This window comes from Podarcis filfolensis, assembly GCF_964270895.1.
Source record: "Podarcis filfolensis genome assembly, chromosome: 14".
Taxonomy (NCBI): domain Eukaryota; kingdom Metazoa; phylum Chordata; class Lepidosauria; order Squamata; family Lacertidae; genus Podarcis; species Podarcis filfolensis.
Window position 1 is genome coordinate 17,652,914 of NC_139616.1, and position 24,304 is coordinate 17,677,217.

At 44.9% G+C, this 24,304-nt stretch overlaps 1 protein-coding gene and 1 long non-coding RNA gene across 6 annotated transcripts in view; one reads left to right on the forward strand and one right to left on the reverse strand.

Annotated features, from left to right (window-relative positions):
- Positions 1-3,832: 3,832 nt before the first annotated feature.
- Positions 3,833-6,079, forward strand: LOC310749840. Its single transcript, XR_014541839.1, has 2 exons — positions 3,833-4,444; positions 4,480-6,079. It is a non-coding gene; the product is annotated as an uncharacterized lncRNA (long non-coding RNA).
- A 167-nt stretch (positions 6,080-6,246) lies between these two features.
- ACAN (aggrecan) overlaps positions 6,247-24,304 on the reverse strand; it is an 80,696-nt gene continuing 62,638 nt past the window's right edge. For 4 of the 5 annotated variants that reach the window (XM_083586119.1, XM_083586120.1, XM_083586118.1 and 1 more), the window contains 6 exons: positions 20,346-20,459; positions 14,370-14,528; positions 13,485-13,567; positions 12,089-12,233; positions 9,268-9,450; positions 6,247-6,439 (listed from right to left, as the gene is read on the reverse strand). In XM_083586119.1, coding sequence (XP_083442245.1) covers positions 6,351-6,439; positions 9,268-9,450; positions 12,089-12,233; positions 13,485-13,567; positions 14,370-14,528; positions 20,346-20,459 — 773 coding nt within the window. In that variant the 3' untranslated portion in view covers positions 6,247-6,350. The remainder of the gene's footprint in view (positions 6,440-9,267; positions 9,451-12,088; positions 12,234-13,484; positions 13,568-14,369; positions 14,529-20,345; positions 20,460-24,304) is intronic. The other variant, XM_083586122.1, reaches the window with a different exon arrangement.

Here is a 24,304-nt window from a genome sequence, read left to right on the forward strand (position 1 = left end):
GGAGGATCTGTTCAACAAACACTAAACAGTTTTTTCAGGGCATGAGTGGAAGGTGCCAGATCTGGAAGTCCTCTTTCTACTGTTAGGGAAAGCTTTTGGAGCCGAAATAACACACACTGGTGAATGTATGCATCTGTGTGTGAAAGGGCGAGGGCGAGAGGGAGAGAACGAATATCTGGGATAGAAAGGGGTTTTTGAAAAGCGAAATGTATCAGGGAATGGGGTGGGGGGAGGAAGAACAGGAAGGAAATAGCGGTGTGGGGGTGTGGGTGCACATGCACGCGAGAGAGGCTACGAGCCTGGTGGAAGGCGCCCTGAATGAATTGCATTCATGTAGGCGCCAACAATTTAATCAAAAGCCCATGCTTACCTTTGCACAGCATATCAAAGAACTCTCTGCTTAAATATTTAATTAAAATCCAGCTCCCAACTCATGTAATGAATTCTAAAAAGTTTGCCACGGTTTGTTTGCCTCCTCCTCCTCTGTTAATAATGAAGCAAGCCTGACAGGGACATGTAAGTAATGAGCTCTGCAAAGACACAATGATTCTTAAGGCAGACAACCCAATGGGCACACTGCTCTTTTTGTTCATTCATGTGGCGCACATGGGCCATAGACTCTGATGGAACCCCGAAAGAGGCAGTTGAGATAGCTGAGATGCACGTTTCCTTTATGGTAAGGTAAAAAAAGGTAAAGGACTCCTGGACAGTTAAGTCCATTCAAAGGCGACTATGGGGTTGCGGCGCTCATCTTGCTTTCAGGAGCTGGCGTTGGCCAGCATGTGGTCATGTGGCCAGCATGACTAAACTGCTTTTGGTGTGACGGAACACCGTGACAGAAACCAGGGTGCACGGAAATGCCGTTTACCTTCCCGCTGCAGCAGTACCTATTTATCGACAGTGGTACCTCGGGTTAAGTACTTAATTCGTTCCGGAGGTCCATTCTTAACCTGAAACTGTTCTTAACCTGAAGCACCACTTTAGCTAATGGGGCCTCCCGCTGCTGCCGCGCCACCGGAGCACAATTTCTGTTCTCATTCTGAAGCAAAGTTCTTAACCCGAGGTACTATTTCTGGGTTAGCTGAGTCTGTAACCTGAAGCGTATGTAACCTGAAGCGTATGTAACCCAAGGTACCACTGTACTTGCACTGGGACACAGGTGGTGCGGTGGTCTACACCACTGAGCCTCTTGGGCTTGCTGATCGGAAGGTTGATGGTTCGAATCCCTGTGACGGGGTGAGCTCCTGTTGCTCTGTCCCTGCTTCTGCCAACCTAACGGTTTCCTTTCTGACAGAGCTAGGGATGCAGGAATCTGTCAATTTTGGTTTCTCTCTGTTTCTCCTTTTTCAATTCTCACATTAGTTTGAATTATAAAGAAAAAAAAATCCTCATGAAAACTCACCAGCATTTTACTGCGAATTTCTCCTAATACCTATGTTTTTCTATGTAATTTTGCTTTGATTTACATATTTTTGCAAAGCAATTTCCCACAATACAATGCACTTCTCTATGTTCCTGTCACTAATATAAATTTAAAGCATGTATTACCCTAGCATATACATTTTTGGACACATTGCTTGACTGGAGACCTGCATTGCAAAATTCATGCAGATTTTGAGGGATGGCTTTCTGCATTGCTTTGGAAGCTGCAAATTTGGTAGGATTGCCGCCGGAGCACGATTTCTGTTCTCATCCTGAAGCAAAGTTCTTAACCTGAAGCACTATTTCTGGGTTAGCGGAGTCTATAACCTGAAGCGTATGTAACCTGAAGCGTATGTAACCTGAGGTACCACTGTACTTATGACATCTGCGGTGCTTGAACAGACAATATGCCTGTACTGTATGTTTGCCCATCTCAATACAGGGTCATATCTCAGCAGCCAATCACTTATTTTGCCTGAAGGAGGATCTAAGATTATTCCCTGGCACCTCCAGTTACTTATTCATTTCACATTTATTTACTTGTGCATTTATGAATCATCTTTCATATGATGCAACAAAACAACTAAAATAGGTTAAAAAAAGCAATACAACTAAACACAACTCCTATCAAACTCCCAGCCAGCATGCCCAGTGGTCTGGAATGGTGTGAGTTGTAGTCTAGCTACATGTGCCTCATCCCTCATGTAAGGGGTTAAAAGGCCCCAGGAAGGAAGTCACATGAAGCACATCTTCCTGGGAGCTTGGAGAGCAGCTGCCAGTCAGAGTAGGCAGTATTGAGCCAGGTAGAGAATTATTCTGACCTGACAAAAGGCAGCTTCCTGTTTTCCTGCAGAGCAGCCCTGCATTGCTTGAGGCTGGGAGTGATTGCAGTCTATACTGGATGCCTTTGCCTTGCCCTGATCAATACATAAGTTTATTTACAGTCCCTAAACTCCACCACTGTGCTTTTGACATAACTCCTTTGTTCTGTAACATGGCTTCTGACCTGCGACGATATCTGCACAAGTGTTCCGAAATGCACACACACACAGAACACACACACAGCATGCAACCAGCGCCTCCGCAAGGATAAAATACAACAAACTTTTATTTTACAGGGTTCACAACAGCGCCGATAGCTGTTTTAATTTTGAATCTTGCATTTTATGCATAAGAGTTAAACACCCCCCACCCCCCACCCCTAAAAAAAAAAAAGGAGGGAAGAAGGAAGAAGAAAATATTCTGGGTTGGGTTTCTTCCTACCTCTTTTTTTTTGCTTTTTACAGAAAAAAAAATCAGGCAAGCTCTTCTTTGCTTCATTCCACATCCCCCCACCCCCAGACCATTCCCACCCCCCACTTTGAAAACAGAACACACATCAAAAGCCAGGCTCCTACCAGCATCCTTGAGACATTGGCGAGTCCATTTAAATTATTGTAAAAATGACCAGTTTTCTCTTTGTTTTCAATAATTATTACCATTATGCTTTTTAAAAAATATATATAAATATGTGCAGGGAACTCAGGTGCCCGGCACGGTCCCCCTTGAGAGAGCGCCATCTCAGGATGGGAGCTGCTTTTCCATATGTCCTGGTGGGGGGGGGGTAGGAAACAGCCATGGTGGGGGGACACAGGCTTATGAAGTTGCGTTATAGATCTATTTCTATGTCCTCTACTTGCATCTTTAAGATGCACTCAGGAAAGCAGGGAGAAGATGGCCGAAGAAACAAACCCATGATGTTGTCAGCTGAGTGACTCTGTGGCTCAAATTATATGCAGGCCAGAGGGGGCTCAGCCCCCTTACTGTTTTGTGCCAGCTCCTGAACACCTGTTTTTTTTTTAGTTTCTAGCGGGGTGGGATGTTTGTATCACGATTTGGCTAAAAGTAGAGAAATTCAAGGATGGACTTTGTAGACTTCACAAAGGACGCCACAACCTTCCTGCACCCCTCTGCATAATTCAAGCATTACTCTGACACGGGAAATAAGCCAATGAAATGACTGGCAGCAGGTTCGGAACAAACAGAGGGAAGTGAAACCCACCTCACAAGGTTGTTGTGAGGATAAAACGGCATGGACCCTCGTCCGCTATCCTGAGCTGCTTAGTAAAGGTAAAGGTAAAGGTAAAGGGACCCCTGACCATTAGGTCCAGTCGTGGCTGACTCTGGGGTTGTGGCACTCATCTCCCTTTATTGGCCGAGGGAGCTGGCGTACAGCTTCCGGGTCATGTGGCCAGCATGACTAAGCTACTTCTGGCGAACCAGAGCATTGCACAGAAATGCCGTTTACCTTCCCGCCAGAGCGGTACCTATTTATCTACTTGCACTGGTGTGCTTTTCAAATTGCTAAGTTTGACTTTGACGTGCTTTCGAACTGCTAGGTTGGCAGGAGCAGGGACCGAGCAATGGGAGATCACCCCGTCACAGGGATTTGAACCGCTAACCTTCTAATCGGCAAGTCCTAGGCTCTGTGGTTTAACCCACAGTGCCACCCGCGTCCCTTGAGCTGTTTAGAGACAGAGGTTAAATGTGAAGTAGCCATTGTCAGTATCCCGTGTTCTCTGCCTCAGTTTTAATTCAACACAACCGGGTTAGCTCAGACAGCAGAGCATAAGACTCTTAATCTCAGGGTCATGGGTTGGAGCCCCACATTGGGCAAAAGATTCCTGTGCTGCATGGGGTTGGACTAGATGGTGTCCCTTCCAACTCTGTAAGTCTTCCACTGCAGGAAACAGTTGCACAACCAGAAACTCAATTGTGGAACAGATTGCACAATCTATTGTGCAGCAAAGCTACCAGCCACTTGCTGGTGCATTCTCTCGCACAACACAACATCCTGCTGGCACAAAACATTTCTTCAGAGGAACAAGTTGGTCACTAACTGGCTTTAATTTAGCTCTGCATTGGATACTGCCCCACACATTTGCATGAAGAAATGCATCTAATTCATGGACCTGCTCATCATCCAGAATAAATTTGACTAAAAGCTTTGGGTGTTATTTCCCCCACTTTTTAAAAATTACTGGTGCGTCTTATAGAGCGAAAAATATGGTAGATTAGACAGTTTTATGGGGCAGATGACAATCATGGTGGCTAAAAACGAGAGGGAGCCTCAATAGGCAGAGGAAGTCTATCTTTGGTTACCGATGCTGAGGATGCTATCATGCTTTGAACTGAAGGACAGTGGCTCAGCGGGAGAACATCCGCTTTGAGTGCAGAAGGCCCCAGTTTTAATCCCTTGCATCTCCATGTAGGGCTGGGGAAAGCCCTGGGCTGAAATCTTCGAAAGCTGTTCCTGGCAGTCAGTGTAGACCAGCCTGGATAGCTCAGTTGGTTAGAGCATGGTGCTGAGAATGTCAAGGTTGCAAGTTCGTTCCCTTTATCAAACTGCATATTCCTGCATCGCTGGGGGTTGGATCAAGATGATCCTCAGGGTCCCTTCCAACTCTATGAGTCTATGCTTGTACCAGAGTTTCCCAAACTTGGATCTCCAGCTGCTGTTGAACTACAACTCCCATCATCCCTAGTGAGCAAGACCAGTGGTCAGGGATGATGGGAATCGTAGTACCCAAAACAGCTAGAGACCCAAGTTTGGGTAACTCTGATGTAGACAATGCTGTGCTTGATGGACCTATGGCCCAACTGGATATGACAGCTTCCTGGGCCCTGCTTAAGAACTTCACAACAGCATTTGACTTGAGCTAGGAAGCTAATACAGATGACCACTGACCAACATGGTAGCTGACCACAAGTTGCACCTCTGTAACTTCTTGTCAAGTATTGTTTCAACTACACTTTTGTTTCAACAAAATTCTGGGGATCAAAGAGTGTGGCCCAATGATCAACACCTGACAGGATGATACAGACGAGCAGCTTACAAAGTGGTTACATTCATTCACACAGTGGCTGAAAACAGATATTGCCTCTGTTCATTCAGCATGTTGGGACTTGAGGGGGAATCTCTGGAACGGCCCACTAAGGTTGATTCATAGGTGTATATATGAAGCTGGCTTGCCAATTGTTAGTAACAAGACCTAAATTTTGTTGCTCCAGTCATTTACTCTCTCATTTCCTTCACACAACTTTAAAGATAAAAATAAAATAAAATTGGATGGGAGGAGAAATTGGCCGAGAGTAGCTGGAAACTGACAAGAACTAAAACAGCATCAGAGGTCCAGCTTTTATCTGTGCCCTTCATTCTTTATATGAATGCCACTCTGGCTGGTCTGATGTTCTGGTTAATTTCAGCCTCCACACATTATTTTACATTTTGCATTTATTTAAAAGAATTGACATTTCCAAACGAGCAATGGCTGTTTCCTCCACCTCCCTGGGAGAGGCGGAAATCCTCTTTTCCACTCCTTTCTCATTGAAAAGATTCAGCCCATTTCATCTCTCTCTCTCTCTCTCTCTCTCTCTCTCTCGATTTACACATTCCCAGTGGCTCCCTCTGAACCCTACAAGGCAAGCTGCATCAGTGGGAAGAAGCTGAGTGGGACAGGGAAGGAGAAACACAACGGCTTACAAAAGAAAAAGAAAAAGAGAGAGTCTTGTCCACCCTGCAGATTAAATAATTACATGGCCTGTGAATAAAACCAGGACCTCCCCCACAAAAAAATAGCAAATCTTATTTATTATTTAACTTAACCCTCACCCTCTTGCGACCCTCTCCATCCCCTTCCCCGAAAAGGCACAAAGATAATTGGATCCAGACGGTTAGTAAAAAAAAAAAAAGCTTTTGCTTTGCTGTTTTGCAAAAGTTTCTCTCTCTGTCTCTCTCTTTTTACATATGCACAAGGTGGATTTTTCTTTAATATATTTTTCCCCTTATATAACAACAACAAAAAAGCAACAAGAAGAAATCGAATCTGTTAATATAACTGTTCCATAAAATCTCTCTCTCTCTCTTATCTCCTCTCTCTGTCTCTTCTTTAATGGGTGGGTCTCTGCGCCATTCCTCCATTGGTCCTTGATCGAGTCCTTGCGCTCCTCTTATGTAGTCTGTGCTTGTAGGTGGAGGCTGTGGGAGGGGAAGAAGAAGGAGAAGAAGAAGAAAAGGCACCTTGTTACCTAGGGATGGAGGTTATAGAGGCCCTGTTTGTCCTCAGCTGGCTTGACCAAACGCCTCTCTCCCTCTTGCTCTCTGGAAAAACACTGCCGAGGCTGTAGCATGTTGTTTCTCCGGCTGGCCGTGCCGAACGTGCCATGGCGCCAGCATTCTCACCCTTGCACAATCAGGCCTTCTCTCACCTCCGGTGCTCTGGGACCCAATGAACCAGCTGGGTGGGTTTGCCCCCCTCTATGACACTTTGTTGCAGGCTCTGTCCCTTCCACCTAACACTAAGGGGAAAGAGATTTGAGGGTGCCACAGACAACTCTGCTACTGTCTGTCATGGCGTGGCGTGGGGTGAGGGAATAAAGTCTGCCCTTTCCAATAACGGTTGATAGGCCGAGACATCGCCAGCCCATGAGGCAGACTCTCTTACATTGCTCCCTGTTCAAGGAGCCATAGCTGGAGAAGAGAAGAGAGCTTTCTCTTTGCGGAGAAGGAATCCAGGAAAAAATAGCCCAAGAGACGTTGCTGCCTGAGGACAAAATTCAAAATGCCCTCTGGCTTGTGACAATTTTTTTTTTTAAAGCAAGCTACTTCATTGACAATGGACTCCTCCAAATAGCCTTTTTTTTTTTTTAGCCTTCTGATTTGCTGGCACAAAGTGTACACAGAGCTAAAAGCCAGCTGAGCCACACCTGTAAAAGGTAAAGGTAAATGGCCCCTGGATGGTTAAGTCCAGTCAAAGGCGACTATGGGGTTGCAGCGCTCTTCTCGCTTTCAGGCCAAATGAGCTGGTGTTTGTCCACAGACAGCTTTCCAGGTCATGTGGCCAGCAGGACTAAACTGTTTCTGGTGCAATGGAACACTGTGATGAGTGCCAGAGCGCATGGAAACGCCGTTTACGTTCCTGCTGCAGCGGTACCTGTTTATCTATTTGCACCAGTGTGCTTTCAAACTGCTAAGTTGGCAGGAGCTGGGACAGAGCAACAGCAGCTCACTCTGTCATGGGGATTTGAACCGCTGACCTTCCAACCAGCAAGCCCAAGAGGCTCAGTGGTTTAGACCACAGCGCCACCTGCGTCATGGGTAGCCAATGTGATACCCTCCAGATGTTGGTGAACTCCAACTCCCATCAGTCCAAGTCAGCATGGCCAATGGTCAGGGATGGTGGGCATTGTAGTCAACAACATCTGGATACCTCTGATGGTGGGATATGTGTATCTCCAACCAATGCAAGAGTGCCCCCAGACAGCCCAAGGATCAGAGGAAGTGTGTAGGTTAAATCTGGAGAAGGGAAGGTTATTGGTTATATTCAATGCCAGTCCAACTCAGAGCAGACCCATTAAAGTTAATCAACATAACTAACTTAGGCACATTCATTTCAATGGGCCTACTTGGAGTAAGACTTAATTGGCTACAAGCCTATTTTTTTCAAACATGCCCCCAATCCTGGATCTATTTAGTATTTCTTTTCCCCAAATATTTTACATTCAGGAAGAGGGATGGGCGAATCTGTAAATTTCAGTTCTCATCTCCCCCATCTGAAATTTGGTTTCCAGATTTCCCCAACAGTTTGTGATTATTTTTTTAAAAAAAAGTCATCATGAAAATGGCCAGCATTTAGTGCACATTTCTCTTAATATTTTGCATGCAATTCTGTCTTAATACATACATTTTTTCTGCAAGCCATTTTCTCGCTATATAATGCATTTTTTGCATATCTTCAGGAAAAGGCACATTTTTATGCACACTTTTGCCTAACGTGCACTTTTTCCTACTCATCATTTGGTTGGCGAACTGCATCGTAACATTAGGAGAGGTGTGGACTTCAAAGTACAGTGGTTTTGATTTGTGTATCGTGTCAGGAAGTGTGAATTAGGGAGGTCCCTATTAAAATGCAAACTGAATTTCTCCCCCATCCCTAGTCAGGATCCTTAAAGGAAAACCCATAGTTATGTTGATTCCCAAACCTTTTATTAGCCAATTGAAAGGGTGGCATGGGAGCTGCCATCTAGCTGCCTCTCCTCTACCCCTGCAAATCTTATCCCTGCCCTCTGTCCGTTCACAAGCCAGAGAACTCAAAGACTTACAGAGAGTCTGCTGAGCACAGCATGTTGGCCAAGAAGGACTTGCCAGCTGTTGGCATCGCTATGGAATGAAGCGTCCCCCAAGCTGAATATCCAGCTGGCCCTTGTGAGCCAGCTCTGTCTTGGAGAGGAATAGACCTGGAGTCCTTGTCAGACTGAGCTTTAACTAAGAGCATCATTGTCACTCATGAGGAAGCTTCAGCCAGCCTCTCCCTTGCTGTGGGTGTGAACTGTCTGATCATTCCTAATGAGGAAGAAGAAGCTAGAGAATAATACTTTGGTGTACCAGAGAGCATTCTGGTCCGGTGTAGGCACTGCTTTCATGAAGGCCTTTCCAGTATAGCTGTGCATTTGCACAAAATCTGGTCATCACCCCACATCTTTCTAGTGCAATTATCTCTTCGCTTTTCTAACCACAAAAAGTCCAATGAGAAAAGCAATGGGAAATTTCCCCTGGAAAGTGTGGGTCAACTACTGGCTGGCAAAGGTCGATGGACTGCATACACACGTCATCTGTCTAACTCAAATGGGAGTTGGATAAACTCTTCCGAACTCTCTGTCCCTGGGAGTTTCGAGACTATTTATTGAGCATTTGTGGAGATACATTCGCACAAAACTTGCATGGAGGTTACACAGAAACACAGGAAGCTGTCTTACACTGAATCAGGATATTGGTTTGCAGTACAAATAAGATAGACCATTACATACGATCAATACAGGCTATCCGTGGCTCTTCCCAGTGCCCGTTGGGTTGACACCGGATGGTGGGCAGATGGCGCTGAATGTAGCCCTGATTGCACTGGTACCGCACCATGGAGTTGATCTCATAGCGGTCTTTCTTCTTTCCAAAGTGCCTGGCGTTCTCAACCACGGGTGGGTCTCCACAGGAAACTGGTGGAGGAAAAGAAAGCCTTCAAAGTTGCTTTCAGCATAAAGCAGCTCAGTGGCTGGTGTGATACTCCTAACCTTCTTTTCCTATCATCGCAAGAACTTTTAGTATTAAAAATGTGTGACACCATATTGCTAACCAGTTGATAGGATGCCTGCTGTGTCTCTGTATGATTTACTGCTCTGGTTTTCACATTACATCATCAGCATCCAATTTGACAGTCTAATTCTGCTCTGTCTCTTCATTGGTGTGATTGTAACATTCAGTCGCTCTTGATACAGATATGCAGCAGAATCAGTCACCTGAGCTCAGAGAAGGACGTCTGTCGAGGCTGCTCAGTACCTGTCTCCTTACAGTCAGGAGTCATACATAGAACAGTCACTCGTTTTTCTCATTTTTCCAATTTTAAGTTCAGTTTCTCCACATTTAATTGTGTCCGTTTTTCACAGCCCTAATGTAAATTTATGCACATTCTAGTGCAAATACACACACACACACACACACAAAATTTTGTATGCAATCTTGCATACAAATTGCTTACACATTTCTGCAAAACAATTTGCCCCTAATATAACACGCTTTTGTATGTCCTTTTCACGTATATATGTGTGCATATATTTATGCACATTACTTGGCTGGAGAAGTAAATTGCAGAATTCAGGTACAGTAAGTGCAAATTTCAAAGGATGGCTGCGCTTTGGCTCCCACGTTCTTTTGAAAACTGCAGATTTGGTAAATTCTCTTTTAGAGGCACACAGAACTGAGCTCCTCCTCCATCCCTGCTCACTTAGCAGTGCAGGAGGATGTTCTGCAGGAGGAGTGCAGAGAGTTCTTCTGCTTACACAATCTTTTTGAGGGTTAAGAGTGAAGCAAATGTTGAAGTTTGGTTCAGGAAAAAAGTGTGCTTCAATATTTTTTCTAAAATGGGGTTGGGGAACTAGGTTAGAAACAGAGATCTTGGGGGATTTGCAATTATGAGATGCTGGTCCCGTCCTTAAAATGCCGTTGGTGTTCTCTGCACTTATTGGGCTCAGGAGCGGATTCTCTGAAAATTTATCCTTGCTCTGACTTTTGGTTCCATGCAGGAAGGGGGATTCCATACTAAAGCCTTTGTCTGCTGTTTGGTCTATGAGACCTTCAGACGCCAAGGTTGCTAAGAGCATTCTGTTGCCTGGTCCATGAGCCAGGCTCAGTGGCTGCAGATGGCCATCTTTTTTGTTAAATGTGGCAGCCAGGATTAGAGCTATAAACAACTGGTTAACTAGCATCTAGAGAAGTAGGGGTGGGTGGGAATCTGATTCAGGCCACATTTAAAGGTGAACTACTTAATTTTCACTTCCTGAAACAACGTGCATAGTGGAACTCAGCCAACCTTTGAAATTCACACTCCTATGAATTTTGCAACGCAGTTCTCCAACACAAAGCATGCTTTTAACTCTGAGTAGGTCACTTCCACCTAGAGCAGCTTTATCCGAGAAAAGAAAGCCCTGGCAGATTTCTGCCATTTGAGGGACTGAATGGTCCAATCGTACAATACGTTTCCTGCCCTCTGACTTCACTTGTTGCATCTCTGTGTGAGTCACTGACCCTATGAGGAAAAGTTACCGCATTTTTCGCTCTATAAGACACACCTTTCCCCTCCTAAAAAGTAAGGGGAAATGTGTGTGTGTCTTATGGAGCGAATGCAGACGGGAGGTTCTGCTCTGCACTCCCTTTAAAGAGCTGCGCACACACTCCGCACGCTCTTTAAAGGGAGCGCTGCTCTTGGGGGAGCCTTAGCTGTGCGCAGCCTCTCATGGACAGGGGATGAAGGGTTCCCTTGCCCGGGAGAGGCTGTGCGCGGCCAAACAAGAAGCCAGGACAGCGAGCAGGATCGCTGCGCTGCAATCCCACTGGCTGTCCTGGCTTCTGGCTTAGCCCCGGGAAGCCTCCGCAGGGCACGGGGAGCCTTCATCCCCGTGCCCTGCGGAGGCTTCATGGGGCTATCCAAAATCCAGAACAGCTAGAGGGAGTGCAGCGCAGTACTCCCTCTAGCTGTTCTAGCTTCTGCTAGAGGCTTCATCCCGCTGCCCTGTGGAGGCTTCGCACGGCTATCCCTGGCTTTTGCGGGAGATGCTCAGGATGCTTTGCGTTGCTTTTTTATTTCTTGTTTTCCTCCCCTTAAAACTAGGTGCGTCTTATGGTCTGGTGCGTCTAATAGAGCGAAAAATACAGTAATTCAGGAAAGGGGAACATGTGGCTGATGTTGCTAGACTGATGCCCCTCCCCGGACATTAGCCTTCAAACTGTTTCAAAGGGGCTGGTGGAAAATGAAATCAATTTGCATCTGGGGTTGGAAACACATTTCCCATACCCAATTTAATTACTGATTTTTTTTCACACGGCAGACTTGCAGATCTCCCAAGTCACACACATGACTGCAGGTGCGGTGAACCTTTGGCTCCCTAGATGTTGTGGAATTACAACTCCCATCACCCTTGGTCGTTGGCCATGTTTGCTGGGGAACTGTTGGAAATTGTAGTTCAGCAACCTCTGGACGGCCAAAGATTTCCCCACACCTGCATGAGTGCCCTTGGGAAGGGTTGCTATCTCATCCTTCCTTGTCCCGTAGACCTCTTGCTGCCAGGAATCCAGCCTTACCTGTTCCTTTCTTGCACGTGAATGGGAGATGGTAGTTGCAGGGGACGTCGTTCCACTCTCCCTTCTCATGCCAGATCATTACGACACAATCTTCTCCTTTGGCAAAGAAATTATCGGGTTGGTTGGGCCGCCAGTTCTCATATTGCTAGGAGAGATGAGAACGAAGCTGGTATTGGAACTTAGACAGAGAAGACAGTTGGGGAGGCTTTTCCTTAGGGTCTAATAAGACCCAATGGTGGAGAAAATGGCCATCAGATCACCTGTGGGTTTTTGTTTTGTTTTTGCAGGGTCTCGCAAGTGAGGGTGGGACCATAATCCTGAAAAGTGAGGGGCTTATTGTTATTTGCTCTGCAGGCAGTGGAATCTGGCCCAGCCGGGCAAATGGGGCATTGTTACACCAACCTCTGTCTGGCTTTAGCCAGCCCCACCTGCCTGCCTTCTTATTACCATTCCAGAGGCTGGCACTGCCTGCCAGGTTCCTTACCCTTAGTTTTGATGTTGCTCCTTGTAGAAGGGAAGGGGACAAAATGAGGATTAGTTGCTCCACCTTCTATTGTCTCTAGCGCTGCTTCTTGTTGGCACTAGCTCCACCTACTGGTGGCCTCCCTGCCTTCCACCCTACCAGTCACAATGAGCACCAGCCACTACCACTTATTGCAGGCATAGGCAACCTTGGCTCTTCAGATGTTTTGGGACTACAACTCCCATGATCTCTAGCTAATAGGACCAGTGGTCAGGGATGATGGGAATTGTAGGCCCCAAACATCTGGAGGGCCAAGGTTGCCTATGCCTGGCTTATTGCCAGCGAAAATATTTGAATGCCATGCAACTCCTTATGGGACACTTGGCAGCTCTGAAGGGCAAGTGGTCAAAGCCCCAATCAAACCTGCAGCCAGCCCTAACTCTGGTCACAAGCACACCATGTATCTAAAGCACTATGATACCACTTCAAACAGTCAGGACTTCCCCCAAAGAATTCTGGGAGCTGTAGTTTGTTGTTAGGAGACTTCTATTCCCCTCACAGAGCTCCAGTTCCCAGAGTGGTTTAACAACCAATCCTTCTTTGCAGAGAACTCTGGGAACTGGAGCTCAGTGAGGAGAATAGAGGTCTACTAACAACTCTCAGCGTCCCTTAAACTACAGTTTCCAGTTGGGGAAGCCATGACTGTTTAAAGTGGTATCACAGTGCTTTAAATGTGTTCTGATAATGTTACCTCTGTCTCTTGTCCTTTCCCACTAAACAAAGAAGCCCCTTTCACTCTTGGGCACAAGGGGGAAAAATAAATAAAGCCCAGAATTGTATTTCCTTGTGAGAAAGGAAGCTCTTATGCTGAAATGTTTCCCAGCAGCCCAGGATCATTCACTGAAAACCATGTCCTTCTGGAATGTAACTCACAAGGGAGTGTCCATCAGACCAGCGGAAGTCATCCTCAACCGCTCTGTCACTAAGGCCAATCCACTGGTAGTCTTGAGCATTGTCTAGAAAGGAGAGACAGAGAGAGAATAAAGATTAGAAAGTTAGCCTGTAACTTCCTGCTGAAATCCTGCAAATTTTTACACCACAAATGTTTCACCCTTTCCTTTTGCCCTTTTGTTGTGCCTGGGTGCTCTTCCAGACAGGTAAGGTAAAAAGGTAAAGGACCCCTGGACAGTTAAGTCCATTCAAAGGTGACTATGGGGTTGTGGCGCTCATCTTGCTTTCAGGCTGAGGGTGCTGGCATTTGTCCACAGACAGCTTTCTGGGTCATATGGCCAGCAGGACTAAACCGCTTCTGGTGCAGCAGAATGCCATGAAGGAAACCAGAGCGCACGGAAACATCGTTTACCTTCCTGCCACAGTGGTACCCATTTATCTACTTGCACTGGCGTGCTTTCAAACTGCTAGGTTGGCAGGAGCTGGGACAGAGAAATGGGAGCTCACCCCGTTGCGGGGATTCGAACCTGCTGACCTTCCGATCAGCAAGCCCAAGAGACTCAGTGGTCTAGACCACAGCACCACCCACAATAATATGACAACACTGGGGAAGCATCATAAAACGACAAATAAAACGGAATGATGGATGAGTGGCCCAGTATAATTCTACCACTAATGCATTAATTGACTACACCACCATCCCACAACTCCCCCACAACCAATCTGGAATGACTGCAAATTGCAACGTTTTGATTCTACTTCTAAACTCAATAGGAATTTGTAGTTTCTTGATCAGCCAATGCCACCTGTTTGGAAAGTGCAGGCTCGATCTCTGGCCCTGCATACTCCTCAAATCACCACACTTACTGTTCACAAACTCCTGCTCTTCGGGAGTGATGATACTGCTCAGGTGAGACTGATGGTCTCGGCAGAGGTTCTCAGCATCCACCCACGTGTGCTTTTCTTCAAAGTGCTTGTAACAGTTGCCTTGGAATTTGGTCCAGCCTGCTTCACATTCTGCCAGATCTGGAGAGAAATAAGAGGGAATGCATGTGAACAAGAAGCAAAGGTTCTTGAACAACTCAGGACCAGGTTACCTGAAATAATGCCTGCCCTATATGGATATAAAATTTACAGTATGTTATAATTTAAGAGGAAATTATATGAAAATGATGTATTGTCAGTATCTAACACTGAGTAAAGTGACAATATGTATAAATCTAAATCAAACAAGTGTTGGAAATGTAAAGAGAAAGAAGGTTCTTTTTGGTGGTCTTGTAGGAAGGTTACAGCTTACAGGGAAATGATATACAATGAATTGAAAAGGATGTTCAATAACTTTTGTAAAAAAACCAGAAGCTTTACTTTCGGGAATTATAGGGACAGGACTACCTAAATTGTATAGAAATTTATTTATGTATGCTACCACAGCGGCAAGAATGTTACTTGCCCAAAAGTGGAAAGAAGCAGAAGTCCCAGCAAAGGAAGAATGGATACAGAAACTTATGGAATATGCAGAAATGGCGAAACTTACCGGGAAGAAGAAGAAGAAATAACAAACTTTTTATAAAAGAATGGAAATGGTTTATTGAATATTTACAGATAAATTGCAAACAGATAGAAACATTGACAGGATTATTGTAATAACCTGCAGTTTCATAAGAGTATATATATTTAAAGTAGATAATTAAATGAGCAAATGAAATGTATTTGGATATGCAGAAGATATTAAAAAATAAATTTAAGGAACCACAGAAAGAGGGGGAAGGAAGTCAAACTTTGAAATGTTAAATAGATTGTAAAACTAATGAAACGTATGAACTTGAAAAGTGTAAATAAAAACCAGAAGAGGAAGAAGAAGAAGAAGAAGAAGAAGAAGAAGAAGAAGAAGAAGAAGAAATACTGCCTGCCCTTGTAGAGACGTATAATATTACTCACGGCATCATACCCTACAGAATATCACAGGGCAGGGACCTAAAACAAGCATTTTTTGCCACTGTGGAATGGTCTTCTCTCTGACCTACAAGAAGCATCATCCAACAGATGCTTCAGGTATCTTGAAAAGATGCATCCTTTTGACTCACAAGTTTGGATCCTGCTTTTACTAGATTTCTGATTTTACCTGTATCTGCTTTTACCTGTTTCTTTTTAAATAATACTGATTTATAGCTTTTATGTTATTTTTGTATACCACTTAGGGATTTTCAGATATTAAGTGGCTTAGAAATGCTTTTAAATATGTACACGCATATATCAAATAACTGCATATGCTTTAAAAATATATGCACACATATTTATTTATTTAACAAAACGTATGCATCACTTCATTGTAAATAGAACCTCAAAGTAGTTTGCAGAAATAGAACAAAGCCAAAATGGTCAAAGAACGACAATGTTAAAAATTAGGTATTAAAAAAAAATATCAAAATATAATTAAAATAAACAGTTAAACTAAACTAAAATTAAAATAAACAGCTGAACTAAAAATAGAATATGATTACAACACATAGCAGCTTCTATGTTTCTAGGTGGGCTTGCCTGAAGAATGTTCCATTTTCAACAAGTTCTGAAAAAGGTACGGCAAATGCGCCAGCCTGCTGGCAATGTGCAGGGAGTTCCGAAGTTATGTGCTGCTATACTAAAAGACTTCACAAGTGTGGAACAAGTATTATGTGGCACCTCTAATAGTACCAGTTCTGCAGATCAAAGGAGTCAAGTGAGTGCATATGGAATAAGGTAATCCCCTTGATTTTATTCTGTGAGACCCCCGGGTATAGGGCGGTATATAAATTCAATAAATCAAATAAATAATAAAAGAAACAAACAAACAAACTAGTCCCAAACTGTTAAGCGCTTCATATGCAGATAGCAAAAACCTTCAACTTTGCCTAGTGACAAAATGGCAGCCCCATGCAAATCTCTGAGCAGGGTTTCACTCCTGCAAGCAACTGCAATTTCTGGCTACATAGGCAGAACGAGCCAGTTATCCTCAGGCAGCTGATTTTGGGCGTCGTGGAAGGACAGCAAAAGGTTAGCTATTTAATTTATTATTGTTGCATTTTCACTGCCAGGCAGGGAAGAGAGGCTCTTGTGGGATTTTTTTCTCTTCTGCTTAGGTGCCAAAATAACTTGACCAGCTTTGGGTATTATGTGTGTTGACTTGGAAGGGGAGCCCATTTGCTGCTCCACCTCAGAGAAGAAAATGTCTTCTGCCCGCCGTGTAGACGCCTATGTCGCACTTTGCTGTGATGCACAGTTGTCCTCTCAGACAAGAAGAGTTATTGACTTCCCTGTCGAGGAGGCTCCCTACAGTGCTGAGCAAAATTTCGAAAGCCCATTAAAGGACACCACAGTGTGCCAAAGAGACAAGGGGAGAATGGAAGAGGCTTTTAAGACTGCCAAAATGGAAGCAGGGCAACATGGTCAGTCGCTTGTATTCCAAGAAGCTGAGCTTGAGGGAGCAGGGAAGTTTTCTGAGATAAATTGTGAGCAGGTAAAGAAATCGCTGCAAGACTGTGTTAGGCCCTAAAAAATAATAATTGGGGCCAGATTCACACCATACGTTTAAAGCACTGCGATACCACTTTAAACAGCCATGGCTTGGAGCTGTGGTCAACAGATAATACATATCTAGCTTTGTTATAAATGTAAATATATTTTGTGTTGTGTTGGATCACTCCGATAATCAATAGTTGGAGAATGTTCATTATCAGGAAAGCAAAAGTGTTAGGGGCTTTTTTGTAGATTAGAAAAATGATGATTAAGAAAGGGGGAAATTACAAAATTATGAATTATATGTAGAACACCAATGGAGATAGCTTTTTCTCTCTGTTTTGTAATACTAGAAACTGGGTTAGGTAGGTGAACCTGCTTTCATGACCCTTAATCCACTGCAGTCCCCAGGTTCTTTTGGTGGAAGCCATGACTTTTTAAAGTGGTATGATACTGCTTTAAATGTCTAGTGCAGATGGCATCTAGGACACAGTGAGCTGGAGCAGAACTTTAGGCTGATTTAAATATGCCTAACAGGGCAGTGGAAATCCATGGAGCATATTGTAAGAAGCAGGACCTTCCTCAGTAGATTATGCTGGTCTAAACCACATAATCAGTAGATTTTGTGGTCTAAACCACAGAGCCTAGGGCCTGCTGATCAGAAGGTCGGCGGTTCGAATCCCCGCGACGGGGTGAGCTCCCATTGCTCTGTCCCAGCTCCTGCCAACCTAGCAGTTTGAAAGCAAGTGCAAGTAGATAAATAGGTACCACTCCGGCGGGAAGGTAAACAGTGTTTCCGTGCGTTGCTCTGGTTCACCAGAAGCGGCTTAGTCATGCTGGCCACATGACCCGGAAGCTGTACGCCGGCTCCCTTGGCCAATAAAGCGAGATGAGCGCCGCAACCCCAGAGTTGCCTGACATGTTCTCGAACTCTCCTAATATTTCTTGTTTGCCGGGAAGGAAGATACTGAATGTGCTAACCTGAATGTACAAAGGTACAGTTATATCCATTGCTCCTCCCACTTTCGTCCCTGGCCCCACCCACAACTTCCACACGGCCCCCCAGAAGATTTCCCAGAAGGAAATGTGGCCCTTGGGTTAAGAAAACATCTCCCTCCTTGTTGTACACAGTCCATTTCTTTCCTGGCCCTGTTTGCCAAGGTAAACAGGCAAAAACCCTGCCTGGTTGTTTGTTGCTCTCAGCTTGTTCTGCAAGTAACGTGGGTGGGAGGAAGAAAGACGTAGGAGGCATCAGATGTGAGTTTATCCTGCCTGCCTATTAGTAAGATGATGGGATGGATGGATGGATGCTTTTACTTGAGGCTCCTAAGGGAAGTTCCGTAGCCCAGCTCAAGAAGAAATATTCCTTCTTTGTCCCCAACAAGGAACTCATCCGTGTTGGCACATGGAATGGTATCATGTTTTCCTTGCTGCTGGAGTATTTCCCATGAGGAAAAGCTAAAGTTTGGAACTTATAAACAAACTGGGGTGGTGGTGATGGTAGGAATAACCAGAATTTATAATATTATGAAAAGAGTAGAGAAAACTGGTTGGCTTTGTTTGAGGGAGCTTCCAGGTGACCAATTTACTGGGCATTCATCCTGCTTTGTTTGCAAGGAGGCTAGATGGGGTTGCCTGTTTAAGGAACATTCATTCTGATTTGTTTGTGGGGAGGCTGGATGTGGCTGCATCAAAGCAAATATCATCCCAGGGCATTTCCCCATCCCAAAGAATCCAGTCATTTTGGGAAGCGAGTTTGTTGCACAAGACCACCCACTCAAACATAATTGTGCAACCATAATTTGCTGGTGGCGCTGTGGGTTAAACCACAGAGCCTAGGGCTTGCCGATCAGAAGGTCGGCGGTTCGAATCCCCGTGATGGGGTGAGCTCCCGTTGTTCGGTCCCTCCTCCTGCCAACCTAGCAGTTCAAAAGCACCTCAAAGTGAAAGTAGATAAACAGGTACCGCTCCAGCGGGAAGGTAAACGGCGTTTCCGGGCGCTGCTCTGGTTCGCCAGAAGTGGCTTAGTCATGCTGGCCACATGACCTGGAAGCTGTACACCGGCTCCCTCGGCCAATAAAGCGAGATAAGTGCCGCAACTCCAGAGTTGGCCACGACTGGACCTAATGGTCAGGGGTCCCTTTACCTAATTTGCTGGTATGTGATTGAATTCCATCTGAAAAATGATGGTTTGGAAGTGCCCCCCACCCAAAAAAAAAGTAATGCTGAAGGTTAGTTAGGGGGATGCACAGTGGGCCATTGTGCCACATACAGTTTTGTCAACCAACAGAAGGGTGAAGGAGAAACAGTCTACTGCTAATGCCACAAATAGCATTTGTCTCACTCAGCCTAATGGTAGGGCCGTCTCCCTTAATGTAGCACTCCCCCCCCCTACTTCTGCCCACTAGAAGTGAATCCACTCATTCATAGGAAGAAAGTGAAGGGATATATTTAGACACATAACCAAGGGGATTAAAGCTGCAGAGGTAAGGCAACATATTTCACCTTTCCCCAATTGCACCTCAGATTTCAGCCTCCTTTTCTTTCTTCTACACATTTCAGTAGGGTCCAGGGTTCAGTAGGTTTGAGTCAGACCTCCATAATCCCACCCTGTGTTTTTGGAATGATGCTGGAAGTGTGACGCAAGCTTGGGCATTAAGAATGTGACCAAGAGAAAGAATGTTGGGAACTGACCAACGAAGGCTTCCTTTGGTTTCTAAGTGTGACCAAGAGAATACCCAGGAATTTTGAGAGTTATAAAAAGGGAAAGACAGAAACTACCTATGGAAATTCCTTGCCATACAGAAGATAAATATAGGCTGGTAAGCAAAGAAACCAGCTTTCCTTGTGGCAACAATGCACAATTCCTTCTATTACTAACATGCAAGCTTCAGGTGCTGTCGATTATGTACGTAGCGAAAAATGACACCAGCATGAGCGCGCAAGAGAGATCCGTCAGCAGGCTTAGGGGAAACACCAAAGTTTGCAGGCATATGAGCAAACAAAAACCGGCGAAAAAACTCTAGTGGGAGGGAATCCCAGGCTAGCTCAGAGAGGTCTGAGCATGCTCAGTGATCATGGTATGCAGATTAGATATTTGGCAGGGCAATGAGAAAACACTGAGTGGAGGTGGAGAGGCTAGAGTCCTGAACATCAGCAGCACTCCATATTGCAATGTTCTGTTGCAGTTTCTACTGGGTTTTTATTACAGTTATTAAAGAGTTAGATGAGGATGGGATGTGTGTGTGTGTGTATCAGATAGAGAGGATGTCTCCCCACTCCTCCCAACCCAGGGGAGAGAGAAGGGATGCTGTTAGTACTATTAGCTGAAGCCAGGCAGGCAGGGCGTACCAACGTCACAGAGGTCCCCTCCGTAGCTGGGAAGGCATAAGCATTTGAAAGTGTGGATGCCATCGACGCAGGTAGCTCCATTCAGACAGGGGCTGGAGTGGCACTCATCAATGTCTGCAAGAAATCAAGGGCTGCCATTAGGACTCAGGCTCTGGAAAGAGGTCCATCAGCAGGAGAAAGGCTTTCCTTGCTTGCCTTGCAGGGCAGGAAGAATGAATGAATGGATGGTTTGGAGAGGCAACGGGGAAAACTCGGAAGCGGGCACCAGCTTTCACCTTAGAACGGTCACCGCCAAAGAAGCAGAAGAGGAACGGGGAATGGGAAGGGCAGGCTAGGATGTGATAGGATGGCTTCCCCTTTGGTTACCAGCAGGGATGACAGATCAACCATAGAGGCAAATGACTGCTTGCATTTGGGAGAAAGAAAGGCAGCTTAGTACTTTGATGGGGAGGCACTCAAGATGCATAAGATTGTGATGGGCTACCCAGGACATAGACATGCTCATAAAGGAGAGAAGATAAAAGAAAACTGTGGGTCATTTTTGTGATGAGAGGACCTAAATGGAAAAGCGAACCCTTGGACCGAAGTCAGGAAAGGGAGCTTCATATGTTTGCAAAGTTATTTAATTGTATTAGTGAGCCACTGGCGTTTTTCTCCTTTAGGCCCACAAGTTAAAAAACAACAACCTTATAATTCCAGAGACTTTTTATTTTATATAACAAATGCTGGAAATTCAGAGGAGGGAGATATGGTTCTGTAATGGTCCTAAAGGACAGGAAGAGAAGTTTCTCTGGCACCTTCATTACACAGCAAATGTTGAAAGTGCCCCTCTTTACCCTACCTGTTGACACTTAAGGTTTGTTTTGTTAGGACATACCATGTTTCCGTGTCTGCAAGTTGTTTTAAACTGTTTTTAATATTTTGTTTTAATTGTTGTAACCCTGGGCACCTTAAGGTGAAGGACAGGTAAATGATGATGATACTGATATGATATTATGTTCCTCAGTGTGCAATGGCATGAGGCAAGATCTTAATTCACCCAGAGCAGAAAAAACCCACAATCTTAGCTTTGCCCCCTCCCAAGCTGGTGAGCTCTATAGGTCTTGGTGTTTCAGGTTATTTATCAACGAAAAGGAGCCCCAGTTTTCCCAAGTCTTTTTAGCACACCCTGCAAAATCAATTATTGCCATGACTTTTTGTTGTTTGCTTCATTTGGAAATCTCCGCTTGTGGCTTTCTCACCCCTCTGGTCACCCAGCTATCATTCGGTAGAGCCTGAGACAATCCCCGGGTTGTGGGTTTGAGCCCTGAATTGGTCAAAAGATTCCTGCTTTGTCAGGGGTTGGACTAGGTGACCCTCATAGTCCCTTCCACCTCTACAATTTCATGATTCTATGAGCAGATGAAAGAGTTCTCCAGCAGAAAGGAAGCATGTCTAAACCAGGAGAGGGCGGGAGGCAAATCAGGATCTACTGGGACATTCTCTGGGTAACTTGCAGTAGCTCAGCGAGGGTTGGCAACTTCCAGTGGTTTAATAAGAGTGACCAAAAAAAAAAAAAGCCTTTCAACTCCTCTCCAAAATTTGATTGCTGAAATCGAGAAAGTTTTGGAGCTAACAGAAGTAGGTGTATGTGTGAATGGATCCATGCAACAACTCCAGTTCTGGTACTGAAAGCAAGTTCTTGGTCTCTGAGCATGTTCTCAGCAGCACCTTGTTCCTGAGCCACTCTTCTGTACTGGCCATTCATCCTGAGTTGCTCGTGGTGTGTTTATACGTCTTCCCACTAGTCAGCCATTCATCCCACAACTGCAAAAAGTCTGTTTCTTTTTCTTTTTTTAACGGGGATCTGTTGCCCCAGGGCAGCAGTAGGCTTCAATCCACTTTAATTGTGCAAGCCTAAATTTCCCAGTATGCTCTTGAGTTTCTCCCACAAAATACTGACAGCCTAGAGGGGGCCTTTGTCTGCTTCTAGTTGTTCCATCTTTATCCAGAGTCTAAGACACTGGTCATCATCACACATTCATTTCACAAGCCAAGCGATCTTCTTCTCTTAAGATAACCAGCCACATCCTTATTTCCAACTTTGGACTCATCTAGACTTCCTTTTGTGCTGCGTTTCTAGGCCCAGGTTGGGGCTTTAAAGATCCATATCCAAGCTTTGTTTTTTTGCTTTTTTGCCTCAGTGTGTTTTCCCCGCGTTTACTGCTGAATCGGAGGAAACGGCAATCAGGTTTTCTGCAGATTGTCGTTTTCTCCGATTCGCTGGTGAAACGCAGGTTTTCCTGGGGAAAGCGCTGAGACCAAAGCAAACAAACAAATGCTCAGACATGAAAGGTATAATAAAACATGAACCTCTTCCTGGAAATCGCAGCACAAAAGGAAGTGTGGATGAGCTAAAGAAAATAAAGAAATAGCATAGGAAATTAACAGCATTAAAAAGGCCTGTACATTATAGAAAACCCATCTAAACTTGGGTTTCTAAAAACATAGGAATAGGGGCGGGGGCGATGATTCAGTTCACATTTAAAGGCAAATCTACCTAACTTGCACTGTCCAAAACAATGTGAGAACTGAGACACAGGGATCTCTGAAGATTGTACTTCTCTGAATTTTGCCATGCAGTTCTCCAGCCAAGTAATGTGTACAAAAATGCACATGGTCACGTAAAGTCTGCACAAAAAATGCAGATATGAGTAAAAGATGCACAGCATTAGGGGAAATATAAATATTAGGAAATGTGCACATCAGGCAAAATTTTCATACAAAAATTTGTATATTAGGGTAAATTTGCAGCAAAGTGGTGAATTTTCACGGGAACCTTTTTTTCTTAAAATTGCAAACTGATGTGGAAATGTGGAGAACTTAAGACTGGAAAAAATGAGATACCAAGAGAATATGTAATTGACAGATTCACCCATCCCTAGCTGTCAGCGAATGTGGCTCTATAGCACTTTCCTGAGAAACATTATTTTGCCACTTCTTCTCTTATCAGAAAAACCCTCCAAGGTATAGTGATGTAAAGTGCTTACTCTAAAAAGACCTACCAGCAGAGAACAGGTCAGCACTAGGAGTCAACATGGTTCAGCATTTGCTGAGCTCCACACCCCAGAAAGGTGTGACTGCTGCGAACTCCCTGAACCTGCTTCTTCACCTCTGTCTCTTGCTTGTTTGCTTTATCTCTTCCTCTGGCCCAGAAGATATAAGCAAGGGACTGGCAACAGTGGTGAGATAAAGGAGTAGCTGCTGCTGCTGCTCTTGCCTCGGCCTACCTGCTTCGTGGCTTTTTACCTGGCAAGAGAGCAGGTGATGGCAAAGGCAAGGAGGAGCAACAGTAGATGGCGCTGGAAGAACATAGGAAGAGCTTTTCCTAGATAAGAACAAAGGCCCATCTGGTTGGACATCCTTTTCCCACGGTGGCCAACTGGGTGCCTACAAGGATTCCACAAGCAAGACCTAAGTACAATAATACTCTTCCTCACTTGTGATTCTCAGCAACTAGTGTTCAGAGGCATATCACCCCAGACCTTAGAGGTGTAGCAAAAGGTAAAAGGTAAAGGTAAAGGACCCCTGGATGGATAAGCCCAGTCAAAGGTGACTATGGGGTTGCGGCGCTCATCTCGCTTTCAGGCCGAGGGAGCCTGTGTTTGTTCACAGACAGCTTTTTGGATCATGTGGCCAGTATGTCTAAACTGCTTCTGGCACAATGGACACCGTGACAGAAACCAGAGTGAACAGAAACACCGATTACCTTCCTGCCACAGTGGTACCTATTTATCTACTTGCACTGAGGTGCTTTCGAACTGCTAGGTTGGCAGGAGCTGGGACAGAGCAACGGGAGCTCACCCTGTTGCAGGGATTCAAATCACCGACCTTCTGATTGGCAGGCCCAAAAGGCTCAGTTGTTTAGACCACAGCACCACCCGTGTCCCTATGTAGCACATAGCCATGATAATGGAAAT